General features: G+C 42.3%; 1 protein-coding gene across 2 annotated transcripts in view; it reads right to left on the bottom strand.

Annotated features, from left to right (window-relative positions):
* Nucleotides 1–8,568: 8,568 nt before the first annotated feature.
* Nucleotides 8,569–25,934, bottom strand: part of TBC1D19 (TBC1 domain family member 19) — a 108,986-nt gene continuing 91,620 nt past the window's right edge. For both annotated transcript variants that reach the window (XM_018561406.1, XM_018561407.1), the window contains 5 exons: nucleotides 21,038–21,147; nucleotides 19,621–19,712; nucleotides 18,904–19,019; nucleotides 13,190–13,260; nucleotides 8,569–8,723 (listed from right to left, as the gene is read on the bottom strand). In XM_018561406.1, the coding sequence (XP_018416908.1) occupies nucleotides 8,649–8,723; nucleotides 13,190–13,260; nucleotides 18,904–19,019; nucleotides 19,621–19,712; nucleotides 21,038–21,147 (464 nt within the window). In that variant the 3' untranslated portion in view covers nucleotides 8,569–8,648. The remainder of the gene's footprint in view (nucleotides 8,724–13,189; nucleotides 13,261–18,903; nucleotides 19,020–19,620; nucleotides 19,713–21,037; nucleotides 21,148–25,934) is intronic.

The raw sequence follows: 25,934 nt of genomic DNA, 5'->3' as shown, positions 1-25,934 counted from the left end.
GGTGAGGGACTGCTATGGGGAGCATCTGGAAAAGAAAGAGCAGTCTAGGGAGAATTGACATCTTCAATATGTTTACCCGTCCTATCCAGGAGAACGCATCTCTATCCCAGGATTTGAGGTCTATTTTTATCTGCATAAGGAGCGGGGGATAGTTTAAGGGATACAGGCGGTCAGGAGTGTGGGGCAAATGAATACCTAGGTATTTAATACTAGTAGTTGCCCAGACGAAGGGGAAGGCGCTCTGGAGGGTAGGAACTTGGGGGGCAGGGACTGTGATGGGGAGGATCTCAGATTTTGAGTAGTTAATTTTAAAGTTGGAAAGGGTACCGTAAGCGTCTATTGCTCGGAGTATGTTAGGCAGGGATATGAGAGGCTGGGTTACGAACAGAAGGACGTCGTCTGCGTAAGCAGCAAGTTTGTGTTCCCCGCTACCTATAGTAACCCCGTGAATATTCGGATCTGAGCGTATCATTCGTAACAGGGGTTCAAGAGTTAGGGCGAAAAGTAGGGGCGACAATGGGCACCCCTGTCTGGTCCCGTTCCGAACCGGGAACGGGGTCGACAGGGCACCATTCACCCTCACCCGTGCCTCCGGTGTCGTATAAAGGGAGGAGATCCAAGACAACAACGCAGTTCCCAGTCCTCGGTTGCGCAGGACCTCTTCCAGAAACACCCAGTCCACCCTGTCAAATGCCTTCTCTGCGTCCAAGGAGAGGAACAGGCAGGAAGGGGGGCGTAACATAGAGCGGGCCCAGTGTAGAATGTGAGTGGCTCTAAGGGCATTGTCCTTGCTTCCCGCTGTGGTATAAAGCCAGTTTGGTCAGGGTGGACTAGGGTTGGTAGAAGGGGCCCTAGCCTATTCGCCAATATTTTAGAGAAGATCTTTATGTCTACGTTAATCAGGGAGATCGGGCGGTAGCTCTGGGGTTGCGTGGCGTCTTTCCCCTCCTTTGGGATGACCGAGATGTGGGCCAACAGCGCTTCACGTGGGATATTCCCTCCATGGGCCAGGGTATTAAGATAATTACAAAAGTGAGGGCCTAGGAACGTAAGGTATTTGAGATAATAGGCCTTCGTATACCCGTCTGGGCCAGGGCTCTTATGTCCTGGGAGAGATTTGATCACCCTCTCTAATTCCATTGAAGTGATAGGCCTATCCAACATCTCAGCCATCTCCGAGGATATAACGGGGCCCCCAGCTTTAGTCAAATATTCGCGTATGCGCTTGTCGTCCGTCAGGGTTGGGTCAGTGTGTGGCAGGTCATAGAGGGTCGCATAATATGAGCGGAAAGCGTCCGCTATTTTGGAGGTACGGAGGACCTCCTCTCCCGACCTTGTGCGCAACTTGTGGACGTGCGTCATTGCTCTACGTTTCCGTAGTGCGTTGGCCAAGAGTCTGCCGCATTTATTGCCGTGTTCGTAAAAGCGGAAGGAAACGTAACGCAGTCGTTGCTTTAATCTTTTATCAAGGAGGGAGGTTAGATCAGCGCGTAGCGTGTCTAGCGCAGCCTTGTCTCTGGGGAGGCCTGAGCCTTTGTGGGACAGTTCTGCCACTTTTAATGCCTCCAAGAGGTCAGTCAATTCTTTCTGTCGGGCTCTCTTAAGACGGGCACCATGTGAGATGAGTACACCTCGGATGACAGCCTTGTGGCCCTCCCAGAGAATGGTTTCTCCCACTTCTCCATTACAATTAAGCGCAAAGTAGTCGGTGATCGCGGATTCGACTGCACCGCTAATTGCGGCGTCGTCTAAGAGCAACTCGTTTAGGCCCCACGTCCATTCCGGCCGACTGAGTCCCGGCAAGGAAACAGACAAAGTTATGGCTGCATGGTCAGAGAGCGTAATATTGCCAACGGTCACGTTAAGGACGTAGTCTAGGTGGTATTGGTCAATAAGCAGTAGGTCTATACGCGAGTATGTGCCATGGACACTAGAGTAATAACTATAGTCCCTGTCGGGGGCGTGGAGTGAGCGCCAGCTGTCGATGAGGGGCAGATTCTGTAGCGCCCGCCGAAAATGTTTCAGGGCGGCAAAAGAGTGGGACGATTTCCCCGTGGATACGTCCAGGGCAGGGTCAGGGCTAAAATTGAAATCACCACCTAATATAAGCATACCGTCCATGAAGGTGAGTAGTTTGGGGAGTACCATGTCAAAGAAAGTTAATTGTTGCGTGTTTGGGGCATAGAGCACGGCAAGCGTGACTTTTGTTCTCTCGATGGAGCCCTTGATAAATAGGTATCTGCCATTAGCGTCAGAACACTGGTCCTGAACGTCGAAATGGCAGTTCTTATGAATTGCTATAGCTACTCCCCTAGATTTAGCGGAAGGTGAATTACTAAGGTACCACTGAGGGAACAAATGTGTAGGTAAGCGGACGTTGGATGCCGGGGTGAAGTGTGTTTCTTGTAGCATGACTATGTGTGCTTTTCAAGTGTTTAAGTTCAGACCATAACTTACTGCGCTTGTGGGGGGAACCGAGACCCCGGACGTTGTAGGACACTACATTAAGCGCCGTCATGATGGAAGAGCAGATGGGAGCGGTGGAGGAAGTGGAGCGGAGCAAGGCACCCGGACATCCAGCTGACCATAGGGAGCAGACCTAAGGAGAGGCAGGGGATACAAGAGAAACCAAAAATGAGATGAACAACAAGGTATGTACAACAGAACAATCAGAACAAGTATCGCTCTCCTAGTGGGCCACCGCACCCAACCGGGGTGGAGATGGCCCTCCAGGACAGCCGTGTCAGAAATCTGACAGGTCTCCAGTAATGAGACAGGTCCTACTGGGGGAAAAGGGTAGGACGCCATGGAGATCGAGATTCCCATGAATAGAGCGAGTGAGGCGGATGCCCTCTGCATCGAGTAGGCGTAATATAAAAAACTTGAGTCGCATAAAACTTAAACAATGAAAAGAAAATCAACAAAAACGGGTGCAAACATAGGCAGCGAAGTAAAACACATCAGCTGCTCCTGGAAGGTCGATGAGGTAGCGGTATGCCATCCGACTAAAGCCAGTTCTTAGGAGAAAGCCATAAGGAGAAAGTTTAATGCAGTTCAGTCTGGAGAGAAGGGTGAACCGTCAGCCCGGTCAGGTAGGCTTCTACAGTGGCCGTCTGGGCGCTCTGGGGCTCTGGGTAAGGCTCATGGTGATCTCACCTCATGGTTATGGTAATAAAGACAGGTTGGTTTCACGGCTGTCTTGGATAATCAATATCTGCCTTAATGACTGGATTGAGATGAGTTTCCTTTGTAGGTATAAATGCTGTAGTATCTTTCATTGGAACTGAAGAAGCCACTCAGGTGAACTATAAACATCTTCACAGTTACAGAACAAGTTCAGTTGAATGTGACCAACTGCTACTAGCTATAACAACGTCACCCTTACCTTCTACTTGGGACAGAGTCCAATGGCTGGGTTCTCCTGATAATCGTATTACTCAGGACAAGTGAAGTGGCACAAACCCAGAGGGATTAGCAGTGTACAAGCAAAATCATTCTATCCTCTGAGAAGTTAATCTGAGACAAACTTTGAGGCTCTGTATCTTAATACTAAACAAGTTTAACTCATCTCCCGTTAAAATGGTGTTAACCACTGTTGCTGTAATTCTATGCTAGAAGTATTAAGTGCAAGTAAAGAGCTCTGTTGGCAGAAGAGAGAGTGGTTGTGGAGTGTATTACAGGTATAGAAATAACATGCATACGCCCAATTATCCCATGTGCCATCCAATACGAACATCCTTTTTGGTTCAATGGACGATTACTGACAAAATGACGAGCTTACTGGACAAAATGAATCACTAATATTTACGAAATTTACTTTTTGAATGGTCTACCTTACTACACCACATTTGCCATCAGTGTGGAAAACATTGTAGCTACCACCTCAACAGAATACATTACAACAATGTTAACATTTTTCTAAAGCCATTTTGCATGGGAGTAGAGATGGCTAGAACCCCTGACACTTTTCCTTTCTGTCCTGTAGATACAGCAGGAAGTGAGAGGAAAACTCTCCAAAATGAGGAATATGCCCTCTTAGACAGATCTTGTGGGAACCAGTAAAGAAGATTTCCCTTCTATTCCTGTTCTATTGACAACTCAAAAGATTTGGACAGTTGTGACCAGAACAAAAAAGATAGTTAATAAAAACCTAAGAGAAGTTCTATCCCATTCCCACTAAATTTAAATCCAAAACGTAAAAAAATATTGGAGTTTACATAAACTGTAAATAAACAGGTAGTCTAGCTTTTTATGCTTTTTTGTTAATTAAAATGACATTAAAGTAAAGAAACCCCCCCCCCCCAATGCTGCTTTAAGGACTTACCTTAAATTATGCCATCTTCTTCTTTCCAGTTTTCAGGAGTCCCTCCAGCACTGGTGGCGGTCTCTGATCCAGCGCTGACTCCTGTCTCTTCCTGTCCCACGAAGTCTGTGCTGGTGCACGCTGCTGCATTGACTTACCCTGTGTCTCTCCTTTTCTCCCAGCTGAAGATTTGAACTGCGCGTGTGCCCACCCCATGATCCTTTGCAGCCGCCCGAGAATCTTCAGATGTTTGGACAGTTAATGATCCTTTAAGAGTTTCAGCATCCTTTTGATGTTTTCTGTAGTGTTGTTTGGCCACCTTCATTACACAGTGTCTCTTCAGAGAAATGCAAGTCTAATATCCTGTGTTTGAAACTATATCTTCTAATAACCTCTGGTATGACCTATGTGGATATATTAGGATAAGGAAATGCTTTGAAAAACAATGTAAATCTCCTGGCATAGATAATGAATTTCAGGGAAGGCACAAAGACATGACATGAGTGACATGAACAGAAAACAGGAATAACATAAAAGTCAAAAATAAAATCATGTACACTAAGATTATAGAAAGTACTAAACATCATCTTCACAGGACAGCCTGGGAAATGCTGGACATGGGGATTCAAAGCTAGGTGGTTATCAGTCCTAGTGAGTATCACTGTAATATAGGCAACTTTATGTAAGTGTTATTAGCTAGTCTTAGTAAGGCAACCAAGTGGTTGTGTTTTACTGCTACACCTATCTATAGAGATAAGTAAATAATATAAATCTTACTCTGCTGGGATTTGGCAGTGTAGACCCAGTGATTTGCTTTGCCAAGATAATACACTGAGTGGCCAGATTATTATGACCACCCCATCAGTACTTCGTTGGGCCACCTTTTGCCTTCAATACTGCGGCGATTCTTCTTGGCATTGACTCCACGAGATGTTGAAAGGTGATGCGAGGAATCTGACACCATGCTTGATGAATAGCACTGTCCAGTTCTGTGAGATTTGATGGTTGTGGAACCAGCTGCCTTATGGCTCTTTCAACTTCGTCCCACAAATGCTCAATTAGATTGAGATCTGGTGATTGTGGGGGCCACCTAAGCAAGGTAAAGTCTCCCACATGTTCTTGAAACCACTCCTGCACAATACGAGCACCGTGGCATGGCGCATTGTCTTGTTGGAAGAAGCCATCTCCATTGGGATACGCCATCAACATGATAGGATGAACTTGATCAGCAACGATACTTTGGTATGTTGTGCTATTCAGACGTTGTTCCACACGAATTAAAGGGCCCAAATCATGCCAGGAAAACATGCCCCAAACCATAACACTGCCCCCACCAGCTTGAAGGGTTGTACTCATGCATGTGGGGTGCATGCTTTCATGCTGTTCCCGCCAAATTCTCACTCTGCCATCTGCATGATGCAACTGGAAACATGATTCATCGGACCACATTACTTTTTTCCAATGCTCGACTGTCCAATCCTTGTGTTCCTGTGCGAATTGGAGACGTTTTATCTTGTTAACTGCAGACAGCAAAGGTGTTCGAACAGGCCTTCGGCTTCCATATCCCATACGATGCAGTGTACGGCGAACAGTGCGTTCAGAGATCATTTGAGAGGATCCCTGATTAAGATCTGCAGTAATTTGATGCACTGTTGCCCTTCTGTTGTCTTGTACCAGTCTTGCCACTCTCCGTTCTGCCCTAACATTGACTAGTCGCTGACGGCCACAATTCGCACGTTCAGACCCAGATTTTTGGCTGACAGTCCAGTCTTTAAACTCTTTAACAACAGCAGCCCTTGAACATTTAATGAATTCTGTTGTTTTGCTGATACTTGCTCCATGGCTCCGAGCGCCAACAATCATCCCACCTTCAAAGGCTGTTAAATCGTGTTGCTCACCCATATCTTCAGAAATCACTTCCACTGTCGTGGTAAACAACCTGCTTCCCTATTTATGATGGTCTGGCCCTCTAGCAACTTCAGCGCAAAATTATAGCTAATTTGCCTACAAACGTCAGGTGGTCATAATAATCTGGCCACTCAGTGTATATGACTATTAGTGAATTGGAAAGTTGTTCTTTGCACCACTTTTTATCAGCTTATCAGGCTGGTCACCACATTCAGCATTTTACAGAGTTCATTGTTTCTCTTGCAAAGCAAACAGTCATAGTGAATTGGTCAGTTTCCCTGTGAGTTTCAGTCCACATAATGGATTAATTTATCTATACTTACCTTATTGCAAGTATATGGACACAGACAGCAAAGGCAGAGAATCTGGTGTTTCCCTCTACCCATTTACACAAAGATATAACAAAAGGTGTACATTTCTAGGGGCTTGACTCCCCAGTTATTTGTCTATTCTATATTAGAAAGAGTCTATTGGAGAAGATAAACACATCATCATCATCTGTTGGGGCCGACGGCTGCAACTGCTGGACAGAATTGAAAAACCTGGTGAAAATGTTTTGCCACTGCAAAGCCAGAGAGAGATGAAATCCAGCATGTAATATCCCTTGACAGTAGGCACGAGGTTTAGGTTCATCGCTACCATGAGTTCACGGTGAATCCTGCAAGTTCAACATTTGTGATCCCAATAAATGTTTGTGGCGCTTCACCCAGGAGAAAAACTATAATGCACAGCATGGTATTTGAACTTTGGCCAGCAGACTTAGAAGGGCCAATAAAGGGGATTTTGGATCAGCCAGCCCTCTCACTAAAAGAGGGGACACAGAGCAGTCATAGACAATGATTTATAAATCATTCATCCTGACATATGCTAGACAAATGCCTTTTGAATGGCATTCTCACCACTAGATGGAGCTGAGGAGCATATGAGATTCTAGCTTTTTGGACAATCAACTCCGTTTGCTGCCTTTTTGTGTTATTTTTAGTTATTATTTTAGTTATTATTATTATTAGGGACTTTTTTTGTCTTCCATTTTATTTTATGGTTGATTTGAGGTTTCTGGTCCCTTTTAACTGGTCTGTTCTTAGAAAACTTTTTTTTTTTTTTGCAGCAAGTGCCCCCTTTAAAAAGAAAGTTGCCTTTTGTTTCAGAGATGGTATTTTCATTTCTGTTTTTTTTATGTTTGTAGGGCCTTTTTTAAGTTTTGGGGGGTTAAAATGAATCATTCACTTGTCCATCTGTTTTTGAAGCTGCCTTTTGTCCACAGCACACCACTGAATCATTTGAAAGGTTAAAAAAAAAAAACTAAGTGCAAAAACAGTGTGCACCTAAACCACCTCACATTATATCATTCACATTCAACCCATTTATCCCCATAGATAAAATAAAAGTTAGGCATACACCAGTTAGGCCTTTTATTCCTAATTACACTGTCCTTCTGCTACCCTAGTTTACACTGCTGTAGTCTCTGTAGTATCTTAAAGTGACATTAAAGGCTAAAGTCTCCCACTTCACAAACTGCATATTAAACACTATCCTTGTCCTTCCCTTAGACATTCAACACTGGACCTATATAGTCTGGAGGTTCCGAATGTAAGTTTATCACTTCTTATTGTGTAGGAATGTGTTTGTGTGTGTTAGGACCCAGAATCCATACCAGCAGTAAGATGGCCCTCCAGGACAGAGTTCTCTAGTTCTTCTCACGTGGTATCCTATGTATATGCGTTACCCTGTCTGCATTATTTTGTGCATTAATCTCTCAGCTGCCAGTACCAAGCACATCTACATTTACTCCTCAGCACCCAGTCCCCAGCACATGGGTAATAACCCTCCCCATTATGTGCCCAACCTAAGGTCCTTTCACTCTGACATCACTTGCTATATAACGTATTCATGAAGACAAAATCAGAGGGACAGAATAACAGCCAGAAACTAGGATGGCATCCTACATATTTATTGTAATAAATGTTCTTTATGTGCATAACATCCACTATGAATATACAAAACAAATCTGTCAACATGTTAACAAAGCTATATTTATTATTTGATATGGTTCTTTACAAGCTTTATTTACATGGGACTTAAACAATGTGCAAAGCATGCCATGTGGTCCATTTCTAGCAGTTTTATAGCAGATTTGACATGTTTATGACATGATTATTTTATGTTTAAAAACAGGGAGACATGAGTACAGTGCAGTAACCTATAGCAACCAATCACAATTTACATATCGCTCATCTGCTGTAAACATGAATGTAATTGGTTACAATAGGTATAGACAAGCCATAATTTCCATTGTTTTAATGAATATTCTGATGTGATTTATTTTGAACACATTTCAATGAAAACCCCGTTGTGGTTGACTATAAATAACTGCATTGTTTATGGTTTGATTCCAAGTAAAAGATGTGAATTCTAATAATGTGGACTGTGGGAGTGATTATGTGACAGTGGCAAACAGGAAAATCTGAAGAAGAGGCATAACTTTCAGGGTCGAGATGTCGGCAAGTACAGCCTAAAGAAAAAGAGAATAAAAACAACTATGGTAAACAACAGAGAAGAATAGACATTGGTTCTTACGGAAAAGAAGCCTTTAGGCCCCTTTCACATGGGCAACATTAGTTCTGATCAGCAGGGGATCTGTTCTGATTGGAGCAGTACAGAACAGATGTCACTTTTGTGACATCCAGGTCCGTTCAATTTTTCCTCCCTCTTGTGACCCATGTTTCCTCCCTCTTGTGACCCATGGACAGCTGGATGCAAGCAGACGTGTCCCTTTACATCCAATTACCTCAGATCCATCATGTAAACAGACACATGCGTACTTACATCCAGCTGCCCATTGAGTAAAGGTGCCCATACACCTGCCGATTATCTGAGGTTGTTAGTAGTGTCCCCCAAGGTTCAGTGTTGGGCCCCTTACTGTTTAACCTATTTATAAATGACAGAATTGGGGATTAAAAGTACTATTTCTGTGTTTCCAGATGACACCAAGTTATGTAGTGGAATACAGTCCTTACAGATGTCTCCAACTTACAAGCAGATCTGAATGCACTGTGTGATTGGGCATCTATTTGGCAAATGAGGTTTAATGTTGATAAAATTGTTGATGTAAAGTTATGCAAGGGTATTGTGGAACTGGAGAAAGTGCAGCGAAGGGCAACTAAACTCATAAGAGGCATGGAGGAGCTCAGCTATGAGGAAAGATTAACTGACCTGAATTTGTGAATTTGAGGCGATTAAGGGGGGACATGATCACCATGCATAAATACATAAATGATCCATATTGTGAGATTGGTGCCAAATTATTCACGTTAAGTCACTGCAAAGGACAAGGGGGCAGTCTTTGCATCTGGAGGAAAAGAGGTTTCACCCTTCCATACAGAAAGGATTCTTCACAGTTAGAGCTGTGAAAATGTGGAATAGACTCCCCCAGGAGCTAGTTCTAGCTAGCTCGGTTAATTGTTTAAAAAAACATCTGGATCTATTCTTGAATGCACAGAGAATTACTGGATATTGAGTTATCAGAGGTATATTAAGCATCAGAGATTGTTGATCCAGGGAATATCCGATTGCCTTATGAGATCAGGAAGGAATTTTTTCCCCTGTTGGAGCAAATTGAACCATGCTTGCCTTCCTCAGGATCAACAGGGGGTAGCTGTGGGCATAGCGGGTTTGTTTAGGCTTTTCTTTTTTTTCATATCTCTATGGGTTGAACTTGATGGACTTGTGTCTTTTTTCAACCTGACTAACTATGTAATTAAGGAACCGCATCCATTGTAACTGATTTGAAATAGTTTAAAATCCTTTTGAATTTAATATAAACTTGTACTAATACATAGAGGTTGGAAGTGTTACAACCCCATTATATTTGTATTGCTGTCTGTGTACCTGCTGGAGAGATTCGCCTTGTTTGTCCCGGTGACCATCATTACAGTAAAGAAAAAAAAAGTGATGGGTAATCCAAACTTTTACAGTTGCCACCAAAACAGGAATAGAGGAGAAAACTTCCACGAGTGATACCTGATTAAGGCTTGCCATACACGGCTCAAATGTTGGCCGATTCAGCAGGAATTTGACCAGGGAATATCCGATTGCCTTATGGGATCAGGAAGGAATTTTTTCCCCCTGTTGGAGCCAATTAAACCGTGCTTTATAGGTTTTTTTTTGCCTTCCTCTGGATCAACAGGGGGTAATTAGGGGCATATGTCTATAGGTTGAACTAGATGGACATGTGTCTTTTTTCAACCTGACGAACTATGTAAGTATGTAACTAAGTGGATGGCCATGTCGGCACCAACTTCAATTACAAAATCAAAGAAGCTGGGTGCAAAATTGTCAGACAAATAGTCACTGTTTAGGTGTTGTGATGCTGTCAGAATACAATAGTTGACAGTCATATCCTCTGACTTTCTTATAGGACAGCAAATGAAAAACTTGACAGGTTTTTACCCTTCACTTCTGTGTCTAAAACAAACAAAAAAAACATTTGGCTTTAGATATACTGAATATATTTTACTTGCCCCCAAACATTGAGTAGCACTCTGACTCCGTTTTGTGGTGCAGCACTCTACAGTATGACACTAACCTGTCTGGTCATAGTTACTATAACTCATGATGGTTACACGTCAGTACATAATATCATTAGTAAACTCTCACTAATACAGCATCATTGCACCAAACTAGATAACTCTTTGATACAGCACTTTGGGAACATCCAACTTCCTTTGCAATTACCTTTTCAGGCTTTCCCTGGAGGGTGTCAATTATGGTTTTCGGCACAACTGTCAGGTCAGCAGTCTTTCCCACGATTGTGATTCCTACTGAGCCAGACTGAAAGACCAATTAAAGGCTCAGGAACCCTTTGCAGGTGTTATGGCTTAATTAGCTGATTAGAGTGGGACACTTTGAGCCTAGAATATTGCACCTTTTCACAATATTCTAATTTTCTGAGATTGTGGATTTGGGGTTTTCATGAGCTGTAAGCCATAATCATCACAATTATGACAAATCACGGCTTGAATTATCTTGCTTTGCATGTAATGAGTCTATCTCATATATTAGTTTCATCTTTTAAGTTGCATTAGTGAAATAAATGAACTTTTGCACGATATTCTAATTATTCGAGTTTCACCTGTATCATCATCGTGACCGGTCTAATATTGTCATTGTGATGTGTGTGTGTAAAAATAAAAGATTGTCAGCCTTGGTCAGTGTCCGCCCATTGTGTTCCATGTGGCTGACACACTTGACTGCTCGTCCCATGATTCTCTGATATTCCTGTGACTCCACAACACACAGGTATTTCAAAGCTGGCGATTTCACCCTCAGAAGGAAGTCTTATGCTGGCCTTTAGACGTGCATCAGATACAGATGGTATCATGAGTGTTTAACAGGTTTAAAATTTCAACCATGGGCTAAAAATACAAGCACATTATGAATCCTTTGCCTACGTCGTAAGCAATGTTCATCCAAGAGCTCACTCTCCAGTCTAGCAATGTGACTCATCAATGCATGTCTTATTAGACGATCAGGGTGGTCTTTAAGGAAACACTTGTTGTTTAAGATTCCTAAAAATATAGAAGTCAAATCAATTTACAAAGTAATCTGCCTGAATGAAAGGTCCACTGACCTAGCGTCATAGAAATGTGTTATCATTAGCACTCAGCACAGGAGAGATGGAAGATTCTCAGGAAATAGGTATATACCAGTGTCTGTCTATCTATATAAATATAAAGCTGATTACCTTTATTTTAGCACTGAACCACAGCTGTCAGTGTAGATGTACTGTTACTCGAACAATAGTTTGTCAATAGCATTAACACAAGCCGTTTTTGTTCTCCTGAGTCTCCCCATAACATAGTTTTATTACCTGTTCATCCTGCCAGTCAGGGTTGTCCCTATAATGAGGCAGCCTGAGGTGGTTGCCTCAGGTAGCATCTCATTGAATCACGTGGGCGGCTGGCCTTTTTGGCCAGAGCGTCCCAGGTTGCTAAGGGCCAGTTCACACCATATGGAGTTGTGATGCAGTCCGTTTATTTGACTGCTGCAGTCAAAATACATCACAATGCTTTCCTATGGGCTTTCTTGTGCTTTATTCACACCATTGCAGTGTGAATAAAGCACAAGAAAGACCATAGGAAAGCATTCTGATGTATTTTGACTGCAGCAGTCAAATAAACGGACTGCATCACAACTGCATATGGTGTGAACTGGCGCGGAAAGCTCTTTGTTACACTATTATGGGAAGTGTAAAAATAATGGTCCTACTGGCAGGATCAGCAGATAAGAAAACTGTTATGGCGGGCCCAGAAAAACAAAAATTGTTATGTTAATACCATTGACAGACCGTGTGTTATTCTTTGCCCATAGATACACTTCATACAACGCATCCAATGGGCTTCTATTGCAGAGACCACTCCAATAAAAGCAAGATGGAGGAACTGAGGGTGAGTTACATCTGCGTTGATAGCAGTGGTTTCATAGCTTTCTCTCTCACAAAAAGGATCATGGAGGTGAGTGCAATTCATTATTTATTTCTCCTAAATAGAGTTTTCCTTTTTAAACATGAACGGTCATATTGTCTGTGATAGTAAAGTCACCCAAAGCTTTCTCATGCTAGTTTTAATGAGCACGGCACAAACTGTACAGTTTGGGTAATTCTATATGTAAAACATCTTGGTCCGGACATATTCTTGGTGAGCTCCATGTACTTGACCTCATTAGTGTGGGCAGTGTTAATGAAATGGCATGAAAGTTAAAGAGCGGAGGAAAGTCTCCTGGTGCTATGCATTCTACAGCACTTGTCAACAGGTGTAAACGATTGCATTTTGTTAGAATTTCACTTCGGTTTGTAACCAGACTAAAAATCGAGTCGCGGAGGCATGCATTACTTGGGAGGAACACAGGGGACTCAAATGACTGCACTTGGCAATGTGTCAGGAACTATTTCCATCTCTAAAGAGTGTAACTTATACTTACTTCAGCAGCAGCCAGTGATGTCACCTCCATCAGGTTCATTGCTCGGAAAGCAAACACAGCAGCTGCCAGCACTGCAAGAGAATGTGGAACATTTCAACTGCTGACCTACTAATTATCATTAGAAATAATTCATCATTTCTGACCGAGCTGTGACATACATGTATCCATACAATACTACCCATGGCCGCAGCCAGCAGCATGAACATCCTGTGCATCTAAACAAATACAGCATAGTGATGGTCCATCACAGTTGTAGAATTACTGGTCTCACATGTCATAGGCTGACTGAGGTCTCTGTGAGGAGGGAGGAAGTTGTAGTTCAATAGTCAAATTATGTGCAATACCAAGAGAAGGAATAAATGACATACTTACCATAGTTGATGCTCACAACAGATCCACTGGCAGTGAAAATCCTACTTCATCCTCTCAGCTGCTGCCATTTAGTCAAATTACTAACTCAAGGAGAATGCTGGAGTGACAATCCCGACCCCTCATTCCATTACGGAAGACAACCAGAGCATGAGGTTGTCTCTTCTACCTACTTCTTCACTTTGTTAGAAACTAGCACTATTAGCAATAACTTGGTGTGCTACTGTAACCCACCCTGTGCTAAATCTTCAGGTTTTGGTGGAATTCTTTAATGAAGAACAGAATTAAAATGTATCTAAAACCAAAACTGTAATATATTGTAGCTTACCATACTTGCAGCCTACGCATTGTCCTAAAGTGACAATGCTCACCCACTGTACTTTTGCAGTTTTGTCACCATAGGACTGATAGTGTGTCCAGACTTCGGAGTACCTCCCTTTCTCCTCATCTCTATACCAATACAACAAAACACTTTAAATGGTTTATTCAGCGGATCATTAGGGAGCAAATAAGAGATCTTCATTGTTAAGGTTTATATAACTTTTAAGTTCACTATATGACCTAAGATTTTTTTTTACTATACAATGAAAAAAGTAGCATAAATGTAAAAAAAAAACAACAAAGTTTCCCTACGTTATGTTATAAAACATTTATTATTACCCATATTTTAAGTAAAATATAAAAGACGGGTCACGTCGGGTAAATAGACACCAAACATGTCAAGCCTTAAAATTGCGTCCGCAAAATCGCAAAAAAACGCCCATAGGCGACGATTAAAACGCTTTTACTGTTCATTAGTTAAGTGTTATCAGTGATTAATGGCTCTAAAATTATTGCTCTCACTCAGACGTTTGCGGCGATATGTAACATGTGCGGCACAATAGGCGCAATCGTCGTTTTCGCACGTAGGCACACCCGACACATATCTGCGTGTGTATGTGGGGGGCGGGGACTTTTTAAAAAAAAGGTTTTCTTTTTTAATTTTTTTAATGCTTCTTTATTTTTTATATTTTTTTTTTTACACACAACTTTATTGCTATTACATGGGGGGCTAAGAAGCCCCCTATGTGATAGCCAATTTACATGACAGGTCCTCTTTATGGAGACATCAGGGGTCTCCAAGACCCCTAATGTCAATTAGGGACCCCCAGAGAAGCTGATGAAGCAGAGATCTGCTTCATCAGCTTCTGTAGCTGGAGAGTGACACTGAATGCAGGAAGTGATGTAATACACATCACTTCCTGCATTCGGGGACTGAGAGGAGATCAAAGGGAGTTTGTATACTACTGAACTCCCTTTGATCTCCTGTCACAGAGCCGTACCGGTCACAGCGGATCTCGGGACCGGCAACAGCAGTGACAGCTGCTAATACAAGCGATCGAGCGTCTGTAGAGACGCCCGATCGCTTGAATGTAAAGCTCCCGGCCGGCCGTATTTCATGTTCTATGGGTAAGGACGTTCTTCCAGAGCACTCCCTGGCTTACATCTGCTTTTAGCCTGACTTTGTTGCTCTGCTATACAAAAGGAAGACCTGAACAGAATAGGACATCTAATCACCAGTCCCATATTGCTGTATCTGAGGCCATTTGATGACTTCTCCATTTACTGTTCCTGGGCATATAGTGTATGTTGGAAATGCAACAGCATATGACTGATATGTACTGATTGTATTCTGAAATTCCAATGTACTGATATACTGTTACGTCTTTTTAGCTGTAGATGGCACTGTAGTGCTATGTTAGTCTCTCTATATGTTATTTGCTAGTGCTTGCCCAAATACTCGGTATCGGCACATATACTAGTATCGGTGCATTGCTAGTTATTATTTGGTACTACACGCTACACTCCATTGTTGCCTATACCGAGTATTTGGGCGAGTACTCATACTCGACCAAATGCTCCAATACTTACCACTAAACCCGGACGTTCCGGCAGTGCCGTGGGAGCTTGGAGCCGCCTTCCTTTCCAATCAGCACGTCGGGCGGTGGGTTATGACCTTGGCTAGGAAACTGGCTTCACTTGTTGCTAGGCGGCCTGGCTTCCTAACCAATCAGGAAGCTGGGCGGCACATAATGATCCGCCTCCCGGCTTCCTGATTGGTCTAGGAACAAGTGAAGCCGGCTTCCTACCAATCAAGAAGCCGGGAGGCGGGTCATGACGTTCCACCCGGCTTCCTGATTGGCTAGGAAGCCAACTTCACTTGTTCCTTATTGGTCAGGAAGCCAGGCAGCCTCTGAAGCCGGTGTTCTTTCACTAGAACGCCGGCTTCGCTTGTTCCTTATTGGTCAGGAAGCCAGGCAGCCTCTGAAGCCGGTGTTCTTTCACTAGAACGCCGGCTTCACAAGACTATCAGGAAGCTGGGGCGACGGGTCATAATACACCGCCCGACTTCCTGATAATCGGGGAACAATGCACCGGTACTCAGTAATGGCGAGTACCGGAAAAAAAAATGTTGGTACTCGATGCCAAAAAAACGGTATCGGTGCATTCCTGATAATATTAGTAGCAAATTTTGCTAACAGCAAAGTGTGAAGGCAAATTTTCGCTACTGGAAGCAACTGCAAGTGTAGGAATCATTAGTGATCACTATAGCAAAAATCCAGCCACCGATTAACCACCTACAGATGATATACAATGTTACATTGACACATATTAAAAACTGGTAACTCAGTTGTATTCTGTGCCCTAGGTAAAGATGAATAAAATAGCTCACTTTATATAGTATAGTCATAAATATCACAAAACAGACTATTGTTTGGATCAGTGGAATGTAAAGCATATCAGTGAACAGCTGGGAATCCAGCAATGGAGGAAATGGAAGGGAGAAAGTGACTTCTAAAAACATGCAAGGTTTGTAGTACACTACGAGAAAGTAGCCTGCTGATAAAATGCCATCCAGCAGATACCAGCTACCATCTGGAGTGATCATTCATACATGTCCTCCAGCTGACACCACACGCATGACTCACACTGCCAACTAGCAAACTTATACGTGAATGAGATATGTAAGGACCAAACATTAATAAAGCAGACTGATACTGCACTATTTTTAATGAAATGGCGCCTCACATATGTTAAAAAAATTAGAATCCCACTTTTAGTATAAAGGGAGCCTGTCAAGATGGCTGTCACAGATGAGATTCCCATTCCTGCACTGGTTGCTGCTATTGCCTGACTCCCTAATGGGGCTAGTACTGAGAATAAGTAGACCTTTGCAGCACCCCTTAGAGCCCATGTATACAATATGCATTGGACAGCATTGCCCAACGCAGTCCCAATGCAAAGACGAGGCAATTTGCCTTATGTCCTATTGTTGCAGTTCACACCAAGACAAGAAAAAAAGGACAGGTTACATTTTCACACAGCACAGCACTACACCTCATCACAATGCACTGCAGTGCAAAGAAATGAATGATAAATGATTTTGTGATGTTTTAAGAGTTAAAGAAGAAGAGGTAAACAGTGCAATGAGTTGAACCAATGCATTGCACTGCCCATGCACAATGAACACCAGCGTACGCGTGTTATTCAAAGCATAATGTACATCTGCTGGTATGAACAGGCCCTTACACTGACATGTATGTTTGAGAACTAGCAGTACTAGTGCTAGGATGTGACAGCTTCTGGTACTTGGCGGAATCCTAAAAGCCGCACTATGGGAAAATGATCATTTACATACCACACTAGTGTCAGTAAGTCATAAAGTGAGGGGAGATCAACATTTGTGGTTTTGTGCGTTAATAAATTAAAAGCTTTGTTTTAATATTGTAATTATATTTCTACATGAGACAGTCAAATGTGCTTATTCCACATGCAGCCTCTGCTTCCTGCTTGGTAGAAGATCAAAACAGCTTGAATTATTTTGGTGCAATTTCCTTATAGTTACAGAATTTTGGAATTGCGGCACATAGCTGAATGAGATCCAAATTGGGACTTGGTGATGGCCTCAAATCCACTGTCAGTATATTCTGCAGTGTTTTACAGTCTTGTCAAAGTACACATCTAAACCCTGCCCTAAGCCCTTAAAGTAGCATTAAGATCTGGGCGTTTTTTACCTTAATGCATTTTCTGCATTAGGGTATAAACGGCCCAGCACCTTTTTTCTACCCCAGTCCCCTCCACACTTACCTGTCAGCTGCGCTCATCCCCGCAGCCGGTCCCGAAGCAATCCTCTGCTCCCCGAACTTCCGGGTTGCGGGGGGAGGATACTGATGGCAGAGAAGCCATAGGCTCCTCCTGCCATCAAAGAGGGAAGGTGCTTGGCCTGCCACAGGGCTGTGTGTGTCTATGGACGCACACAGCCACTGTGGAAACGAGCGGGCACGAGCGCGCATGGGTGCCTCCATTAGAACGATGGTGGCACCCGTGCAGGGGGCGGGGGTAAGATCGCTGCGGGGATCCACTAGTAAACAAGGAATGAAAAAGTAAAAAAAAAAAAAGCAACAGACTCCAGCAGAGGAGGGTCTCCTTGAAGGAGAAATGTAAAAAAAAATTAGGCTTTAATATCACGTAAAGAGTTATACAAATAGGGACGTTCTAACTGGCTATTAAAGACCACCATAAATTCATACATCAGTAAAGGGTGGACACTGGTAGGATACTCCACCACAGTTCTCTGCTAGGCCGTCCCAAAAACAGAGTATTACTGTTGTGCTGTGTTCTTTATAACAGGTAAACCTTCCATAAGGATAAGGCTCCTGCATATTGGATTGCTAGATGGATAGAGCTAAGAACTCAGGTGAAGGCATTTTGCTGTCTAGGCACCTGAAACTATAAAACAAAACTGTAGGGCAGCAAGGGACTTTTGCTAAGCCGGCACAGATGCCCATTGTAAGATTTTGATTTTATCAGTGGGGTTGTGAGTGAGTTTGAAAGCCTGACTATATACAGTTAGAACAGTTCAGCAGATTCACAGCAATCGGAAGTTCTAACAGTGTATCGCCAGCCTTCGTGGTAGAAGTGGCTTTTTGTTTAACCCATAACACTGGATTGTGTAGATGGCAGTCTACAGAGGAAACATGTTTGCAAACCCACTCACAGCCATTAAAGCAAAAACAAGACTCAGGCACCCAAAGGCAGCAGTACTGACTGCTGAGCCACCATGCTTCCCATCACGCGCTTTAACATCTGCCTTCATACATTACACAGACTACAATTACATTTCTTGTTCTCTAATTCTTCATTTATTTAAACAAAGCACAAAAGATTTGCTGAACTTGGAGTCAAACTCTCTCGTTTACATAATATTTATGTTAGCAACAGAGCAATGTGTGGCTTGCTATGGATTTAGTTAACAAGCATTAATAATACAAATAGTAAACCATGTAAACAAGAGATAATCCTACCAGCAAGAATTTCCAATGAATTATAGCCAAGGATTCTGTCCCACAAAAGCAGCAGCTGATCGGTAGCCAAATAGCCAGAAAATGCTCGAACCATCCACTTGAATGAGATGCGTAAACTGAAACAACACACAAATAAAAATAGAGGCCCCATAAGTGCCCTCAAGAAACACAAAGTAAAAGCTTTACATCTGTATCCTTTACCGTTTTACCGTCAGTTGGTACAGAATTATACATTTAGGAGGTTTTAGCGGCTTAAGGAAGAGTTCAACCTGCTAAAAAGCATTTCTTACTTGGCCATGCTAATTTCTCCCAGTTCCAAAATGTACTTACCATTCCTGTGGAATTTTCCAGTTTAAAGGGCTCATCTTCACAATCTGCAGTATTTATAAGTCTGAAAACATCTAATGTAACTTATGCTAAACATGAATTTAATGATATTGAACCCTTACGGTACTTGTCATCCCAAAAATAAAGTACCCATGGATGATCTTATCACATACCTGAGACACACCTTCTTTACCCTAACAACACTCTAATATGCATTCCTCCTAGACTAGTGTAGTATACGTTACTTTCTCAGTGATTTAAATATAAAAGGAATACAGGCACCTCCGAGTTTATTATACATTTTCACACTAGAATACAGTGATTGCCATAAGTGATAATACACTGCCGGAAGACACCCCCTCCCAAAAAAAGAAAACAGAAAAAACATACGGTTGTGCGCCGATCTCTCGGAGATGATAGAAAAGCTGTGGGAGATGCGTCTGAAGAAGGGTCTCAAACAGAAGACACAGTGACATTATTCCCTACAAAACATAAATGAATAAGGTTATCTCTGCATTGTGTAATGTAGCCTAGAAAAACACAAACGCTCAACTCGCAGGGAACATTCTACAACCTGCCTGATAATGCTGTAAGTTAACTACATGAGAAAACACTTCTTCATACTTATCAAGCCATAATTACACAAACCTTATTCCCCTGGCAACAAAAAGGAAATATGAAGCCCATAACAGACCATATTAACAGTGCTATATAGAGAAAAATAAACCTGATTATGCTGATAATTTTTTATCTAAGATTATTCTGCAATAAGGACCCATTCACATTGATGCTTTGCAGTACCCTGTTGGAAAAAAAGCATTTTACTGCACAACATGATTGCCATTAATAAAGAATGGCACCTCAACACACTTGCACAGTAGTTGCCAACACATCTAGAGTAAAGCGCAACATAAGTGCATATGCTGCCCTAACAAAATAAAACATGTTACAATACATAGTGGGAAAGGGCCCTAGATGTTTGTTTTTTTGTTTGACAAATAGTTTTATTAGTTTGGAATCAGAAAATTCTAATATATTAAAGGCTTTTAAAATATAATCATGGCATTCTCAACTACTTAAATTGAATTTGCTTATTAAAGGGTCAACCCATCCAAAATTGATATTGTGCAAATTATTCACCAGCTTCCGCTGTGAGGAACATCAGTGGTCAGTCTTGTTTTTCCTGCTGAATTATCCATAATATAAAATGAATTCATTAATAAGAGTTAGAGCACCACAGGATCACTGAGACGCATATGAGGCTGGTGGGTTATACCAGGATCCAATTCGTTTTTAATGGAAGTATCATTATTTCCTAAGGATAGACTTTTATTACTGCTGGCTATGATTCATTCAATTGATATGGTGATTCATAATACACCTATTGAAAGTTGGCTGAAAGTGGGCACAGCTTGTTCCTTGTCAATATCCTTCCAAACTGGAGAGGGGTATAAAAAGTCTGGCTTTGTATATTCAGGGCCGACTTCAGTGACAGCCAGCCTAGTGCTGTTCCGATGCTGTACTGCTGCTTGAATTTAGCTCCAGTGCCAATGACACCACAGCCCCAGAAGCCTCATTGTTCACCTATACCTGAAGTCAGCCATATTTCCATATTTAAACATCTAGGACTTTATAGCCCTTTTACTAGGCAGAGGCTGGCATGAATAAGGATTGGGCTTCAAATAAGCCATAATTTATGCTGTACAGTTTGTTCTAAACAAGAATCCTAGCCTTACTTTTTATCCACCCTAGAGTTTTGAACAGTGTTCCCTGACCATGAACCCAGCGTAGTATTACAGTAACTCACAGATATGTGGGATGAGATGGAGTGGAGGCGGAAGAAGAAGCGCACATACATCTCCCGGAACACTTGATACAGTCTTGCGGGCTCACGATACAGAAAACATAAAGGGGCAACTGAAAACATAGAAGTTAGAAATACATAAACATAGCAGAATAGCTCAGTCCTCGTACAACATTTATTCAGGAAAGACACACTTTGCCTACCCCTATATGACCAAATGTATGTGGACACCCATCCAAACTATTTCATTTGGTTGGAAAAAGCCTGGTCCATAAAGACATGGCTTGACGAGTTGGTGTAGAGGAACTCGAGTGGCCTGCACAGAGACCTAAACATCTTTGGGATGAACTCATAACTCTGATTGCAAGCCAGGTCAGAACTTGACCTCACATATTTTATCTGAATGGACACAAATTCCCCAAATCACACTCCCAAATCTCGTGGAAAGTTTTCCTAGAAAAGTGGAGGTAGTTAAAGTAGCAAATGGGGGGACTCCCTATTAATTGCCCACGGTTCTGCAATAGGCTGTCATACAACAAGCTCATATAGGTGGATCAGGTGTCCACAACATTTTGACCCCCCCCCAAAGAGCTTTAATTTGTTGCTAGAAAAACTAATACAAACTTAAACTGTTTATAGACACATTTATGGTTAAAAAACTGATTAGGGTTAACTACAAATTGTATTCTGTGATGTTCCCTTAGCTCTTACCTCTTACCACTAACACACCTCCCTTTGCATATGTTACTGAGTAAAGGAAATAGCCTAACTCAGTCTGCTAACAGCTGCAAATGCATCAACACCGACACTTCAGTGGACCTTCAGCTATTTCTTGAAGTAGGATTATCATACCTTGGACATCAGCAGGGCCCTAGGAAGCAGCCAAGGTTACCCTGTGAGTGGTCTGACTTTGCATTAGTGAGAAGTGGCGCAGACCCCCTTACTTCTTTTCTTGTGCCTTTTAAACCTATATGGTTTGTCAGTAAGAGGCAGTCGACAAGTGAAAAGGCAGACATTTTAACTGCAAAGTAGCATGAAAGAATCCTATAATAAATGTTTACTTTCCAAATAAATATTTTATACAAATATTGTAAATAATGTAAAAGATCAGTTTATAAACATTCAGAATTAAAACAATTATTAGATTTTCCCTTTAAAGGAGAAATCCAGTTGGATTCTGAGCTGTACGGGCACACTGGCTATTTGGTACATGGTGGACAATCTTCATGCCCATGTTTAAGGTAGTGCCATAGTCAATTAGATGATTATAACCCAGCAGGTATTCATCAACAAAGGATTGCCACTAAATCGTTGGTACCTCATACAAGCAGAGAATGTCAGAAATTGTTGCAATCATACATATTGTACTAACATTTCTGACATCCAAAGGTAATTATTAGCTCATTACAAGCTCAGTTCTGTTCTATGTTTCATCTATGTAGTGACAAGTCATAACAAAAACTTTGTTACGTCTGTGACACTTCTGCTTGCTTCAAGCCAGTTTTAGTGAACTCAGTGGAATGTGCATAAACTCCAAACTTAGTGCTGAACCCCATTGAAGTCTATAGCAGACCAATCATTTTTTCCTGGTCATTTTCAAGGCTAATAGGCAAGCTATTGTTATAAAAAGGCAGGGGGGACTGCCATGTACAGCTGGCAGAAAAGCGCAGGTGGGTACTGCCATGGGGACATGTACCAATGCCAAAATAAAAAATCACCAAACAGTGAAGATGGGATCATTTATGTGGCTTGAAGGACAATATTGAAAATACACAAATACTTTAAATGACATGTTTGGGGATTCCAAAAGCTGCACATGATGTTACAGAGCAGTACAGTAGGGATGTCTCGATACCATTTTTTTAAAGACCAAGTACAAGTACTTTCCCTCAGGTACTTGCCGATACCAATTACCGATACTTTTTCTTAAAGGATATTTAAACCCTCCCTTTTTTTGTATATATCTACTGCTAGCAAGCAGTAGATATATGCAAAACGTTTTTTTTTTTTTAAACCCGCTCAAACAGCAGTTTGAGCGGTCCCGTGCGAAAATTATACATTTTTCGAGCGGCCGCAAAGGATCTTTGGGCGGACGCATGCGCAGATCTCATTTTCGGGCGGGACACGACAAGGGACGCAAGGTAAGTCTATGGACGCGTGCACCCGCATGCAGACACCGCTGGCCTGATCGGAGAGCTGCCGCACCGCTGGAGAGAATGCTGAAAACATCAGGAAAGAAGAGGAAGATCGGAAAAAGAGACATAATTTAAGGTAAGTGCTAACATTAACATGGGGGGGAGGGGAATTTTTTTTGCCTTTAATGTCACTTTAAAGGGACATGTGACATTCTTTCTAAAACAACACAGACTGATGATTTTAGGGCAGTTTCTCACCATAGCTAAATACAGATGTCTCCAGAGCTAAATACAGATGTCCCTGGAGCTGAATACAGATGTCCCTGGAGCTGAATACAGATGTCCACAGAGCAGAATACATGTCAGCAGAGCAGAATACATGTCAGCAGAGCACAATACATGTCGGCAGAGCACAATACATGTCGGCAGAGCACAATACATGTTGGCAGAGGTCAAAACATGTCCCCAGAGCACAATACATCCCACCAGAGCACAATACATCTCAACAAAGCAGAAGGCTGTGGTCTGACCCAGGCAGCATGTGGATCTCTGCAGGGCTCTGTAGGCAGTTCTTATGCTGTGGAGTGTGCCGGTGTCCAGGGCTTTCCATGGCTGTGCCTGCGCCGGGAAGGAGGAGCAGGAGATTCAGAACCGGACAGGCGCTGCCAGGGACAGCTACTGCTAGGTCCCTAGCAGGCTGCCGAGGTCCCCACAAGTGCGGGAACTCAGCAGCCACTGCGGTTTAAAAATTTAAAAGGCCGCTATCTGCCTTAAGAATCGGGGCATTTTTAAGAGTACAAGTACTCGTCAAAATGCCTGGTATTGGCCCCGATACCAGGGACATCCCTACAGCACAGTGTGGTCCTTTAAAAGTGACAGTACACATCTAAAAGAAAAAAAGGGAACAAACGTCATTTCCCTCTCAAATTCCACCCAGATTCTTATCCAGCCTGGCTGGCCTGAAAAGAGAGGGCAGCAAGCATGCGCCTTCCACCCCCTTTTACTGTAGCAGACCTGTACCCTTCATCATCAGGGGAGTACCTTTCAAGGGGATGCCTTGTCCATAAGTTTGTTGGACAAGGTCTCTTCCCCACATCCAATGTCCCAAGAAAGATATTGGGGTAATATGGGGTTAATATTGGGGTGGGGGTAATACAGGGATGGGGGGGGGGGGCTTTTAGTGAAATCTGGAAGCCCCCTTTATAATAAAGAGGTACCCAGAATCTGCCCTCTCTCACAGTAATGGGTACATGGGTACATTAGAACCTTTTACCCATTCCCACAAAGAGTTCAATGTAAATAAATACACTAACACCATTAAAAACTCCTTTAATAACAATACAAAAATAATAAAATAAAAAGAAATGTTACTAATGTCCCCCTTGTAAATCTACATCAGCACAATGTCCAGCAATGTAATCCATGTCAATCACTGCATCCAGTGATGCAAATCCATCAGCAATCACGATGACCCCAAGCCCAACAGATGCCCAGCGCTGCAGTAATGTAAACATGCTGGGGATCACGGGTGACATTATTGACCCAATACAATCAATAACCAAATATTTGTCAATTTTGGGTCAATTACAGCATCCAGCAATGCGGGTGTGTGAACAACCGCATTAGTTCGGCTGTGAACAGCAAACATCTGGTTCGCCTCTAATCCACGTTCGACCTGAGCCAGAGTCTCATCCCCAGTTGTTAAAGGTCTAGTGTAACCTTTTTTATAAAAAAACTCCCAGCTACACTTATGTCATACAATGACAGGGAAGACAACGGGTTTCTACTTAATTATATATCCCTTTTTTTTTTACTAGGCTGTAATGTATAGACATAGATAGTAACTGTGTTGAGATAATTGACACCCAGGAGCTGCACAGGATGAATGTTCAGTCTTACATAAACAGCCATGGTCCCAATGCTTTATGTAAGCTCTGTCTGAACAGGAAAGAACAATAATTACAATTCCATACTGGCTCTGTCATGAAAATGTCACATTTACCTGCTGCAACTTCCTTCTGTAAAAATCTGCTTGCTGTGTTTATAACCCCTTATGTCATCTGCAGCTTCTCTTCTCATGTATTGACATTTAAAGTAGAAGAGAAGGCATCACAATAACTCACCTGTGAATGTTTGCGCTAATCCTTTCTGTATACATTTTATAATAAATTGCTTTCTGAATACTTGTTTTTAAGGTTTTCTACGTGGTCACATGGCCGCAAAGCTCTGGCTAGTCTCGGTACTATTGAGCCTTGTCAACACTTCGGGATATCAGACAGCGGTGACATCATACCGCCGGCATCATAGCTCCCAGAATTGTCAAGAATTCCTGCCCACCAGCCACAGAGAGCAAGACGAATAAGCTGGAGTGCTGGAGCTTGACGGTCATGTGACTGCAAAAAAATTTAGAAGTTGATTTATTACAAAATGTATACAGGAAGGATCAGAGCATTTCATAGGCAAGTGAACACCTTTACCAAGATTAAGCATCTGGCTCCTTTGTGAGATCTTTGATGCCATTTCCAGCAAAATGCACTTTCTATCGGGATGTATGGTAACACCAAACTTTCTCCATGCACACGAGAACAAAGTAAACATGTTGTGTGTCAGTAATAGCTCTGTTTATGCGCTCATAAACTAGACTAGTTATACGCTCATAAACTAGAAGAAGCAATTTTATTAATATTAAATATAAAAAAAAAAACACAGTACTGTGTTGGCAGTACATTCTAGCACACAAAACATTAAAGTAGACCTGAATGCAG

This window comes from Nanorana parkeri, unplaced genomic scaffold, assembly GCF_000935625.1.
Source record: "Nanorana parkeri isolate BGI_ZX_2015 unplaced genomic scaffold, ASM93562v1 scaffold522, whole genome shotgun sequence".
NCBI classification, from domain to species: Eukaryota; Metazoa; Chordata; class Amphibia; order Anura; family Dicroglossidae; genus Nanorana; species Nanorana parkeri.
The sequence above is the reverse complement of the archived record's forward strand: the minus strand, read 5'-3'. Positions and strand labels throughout refer to the sequence as shown.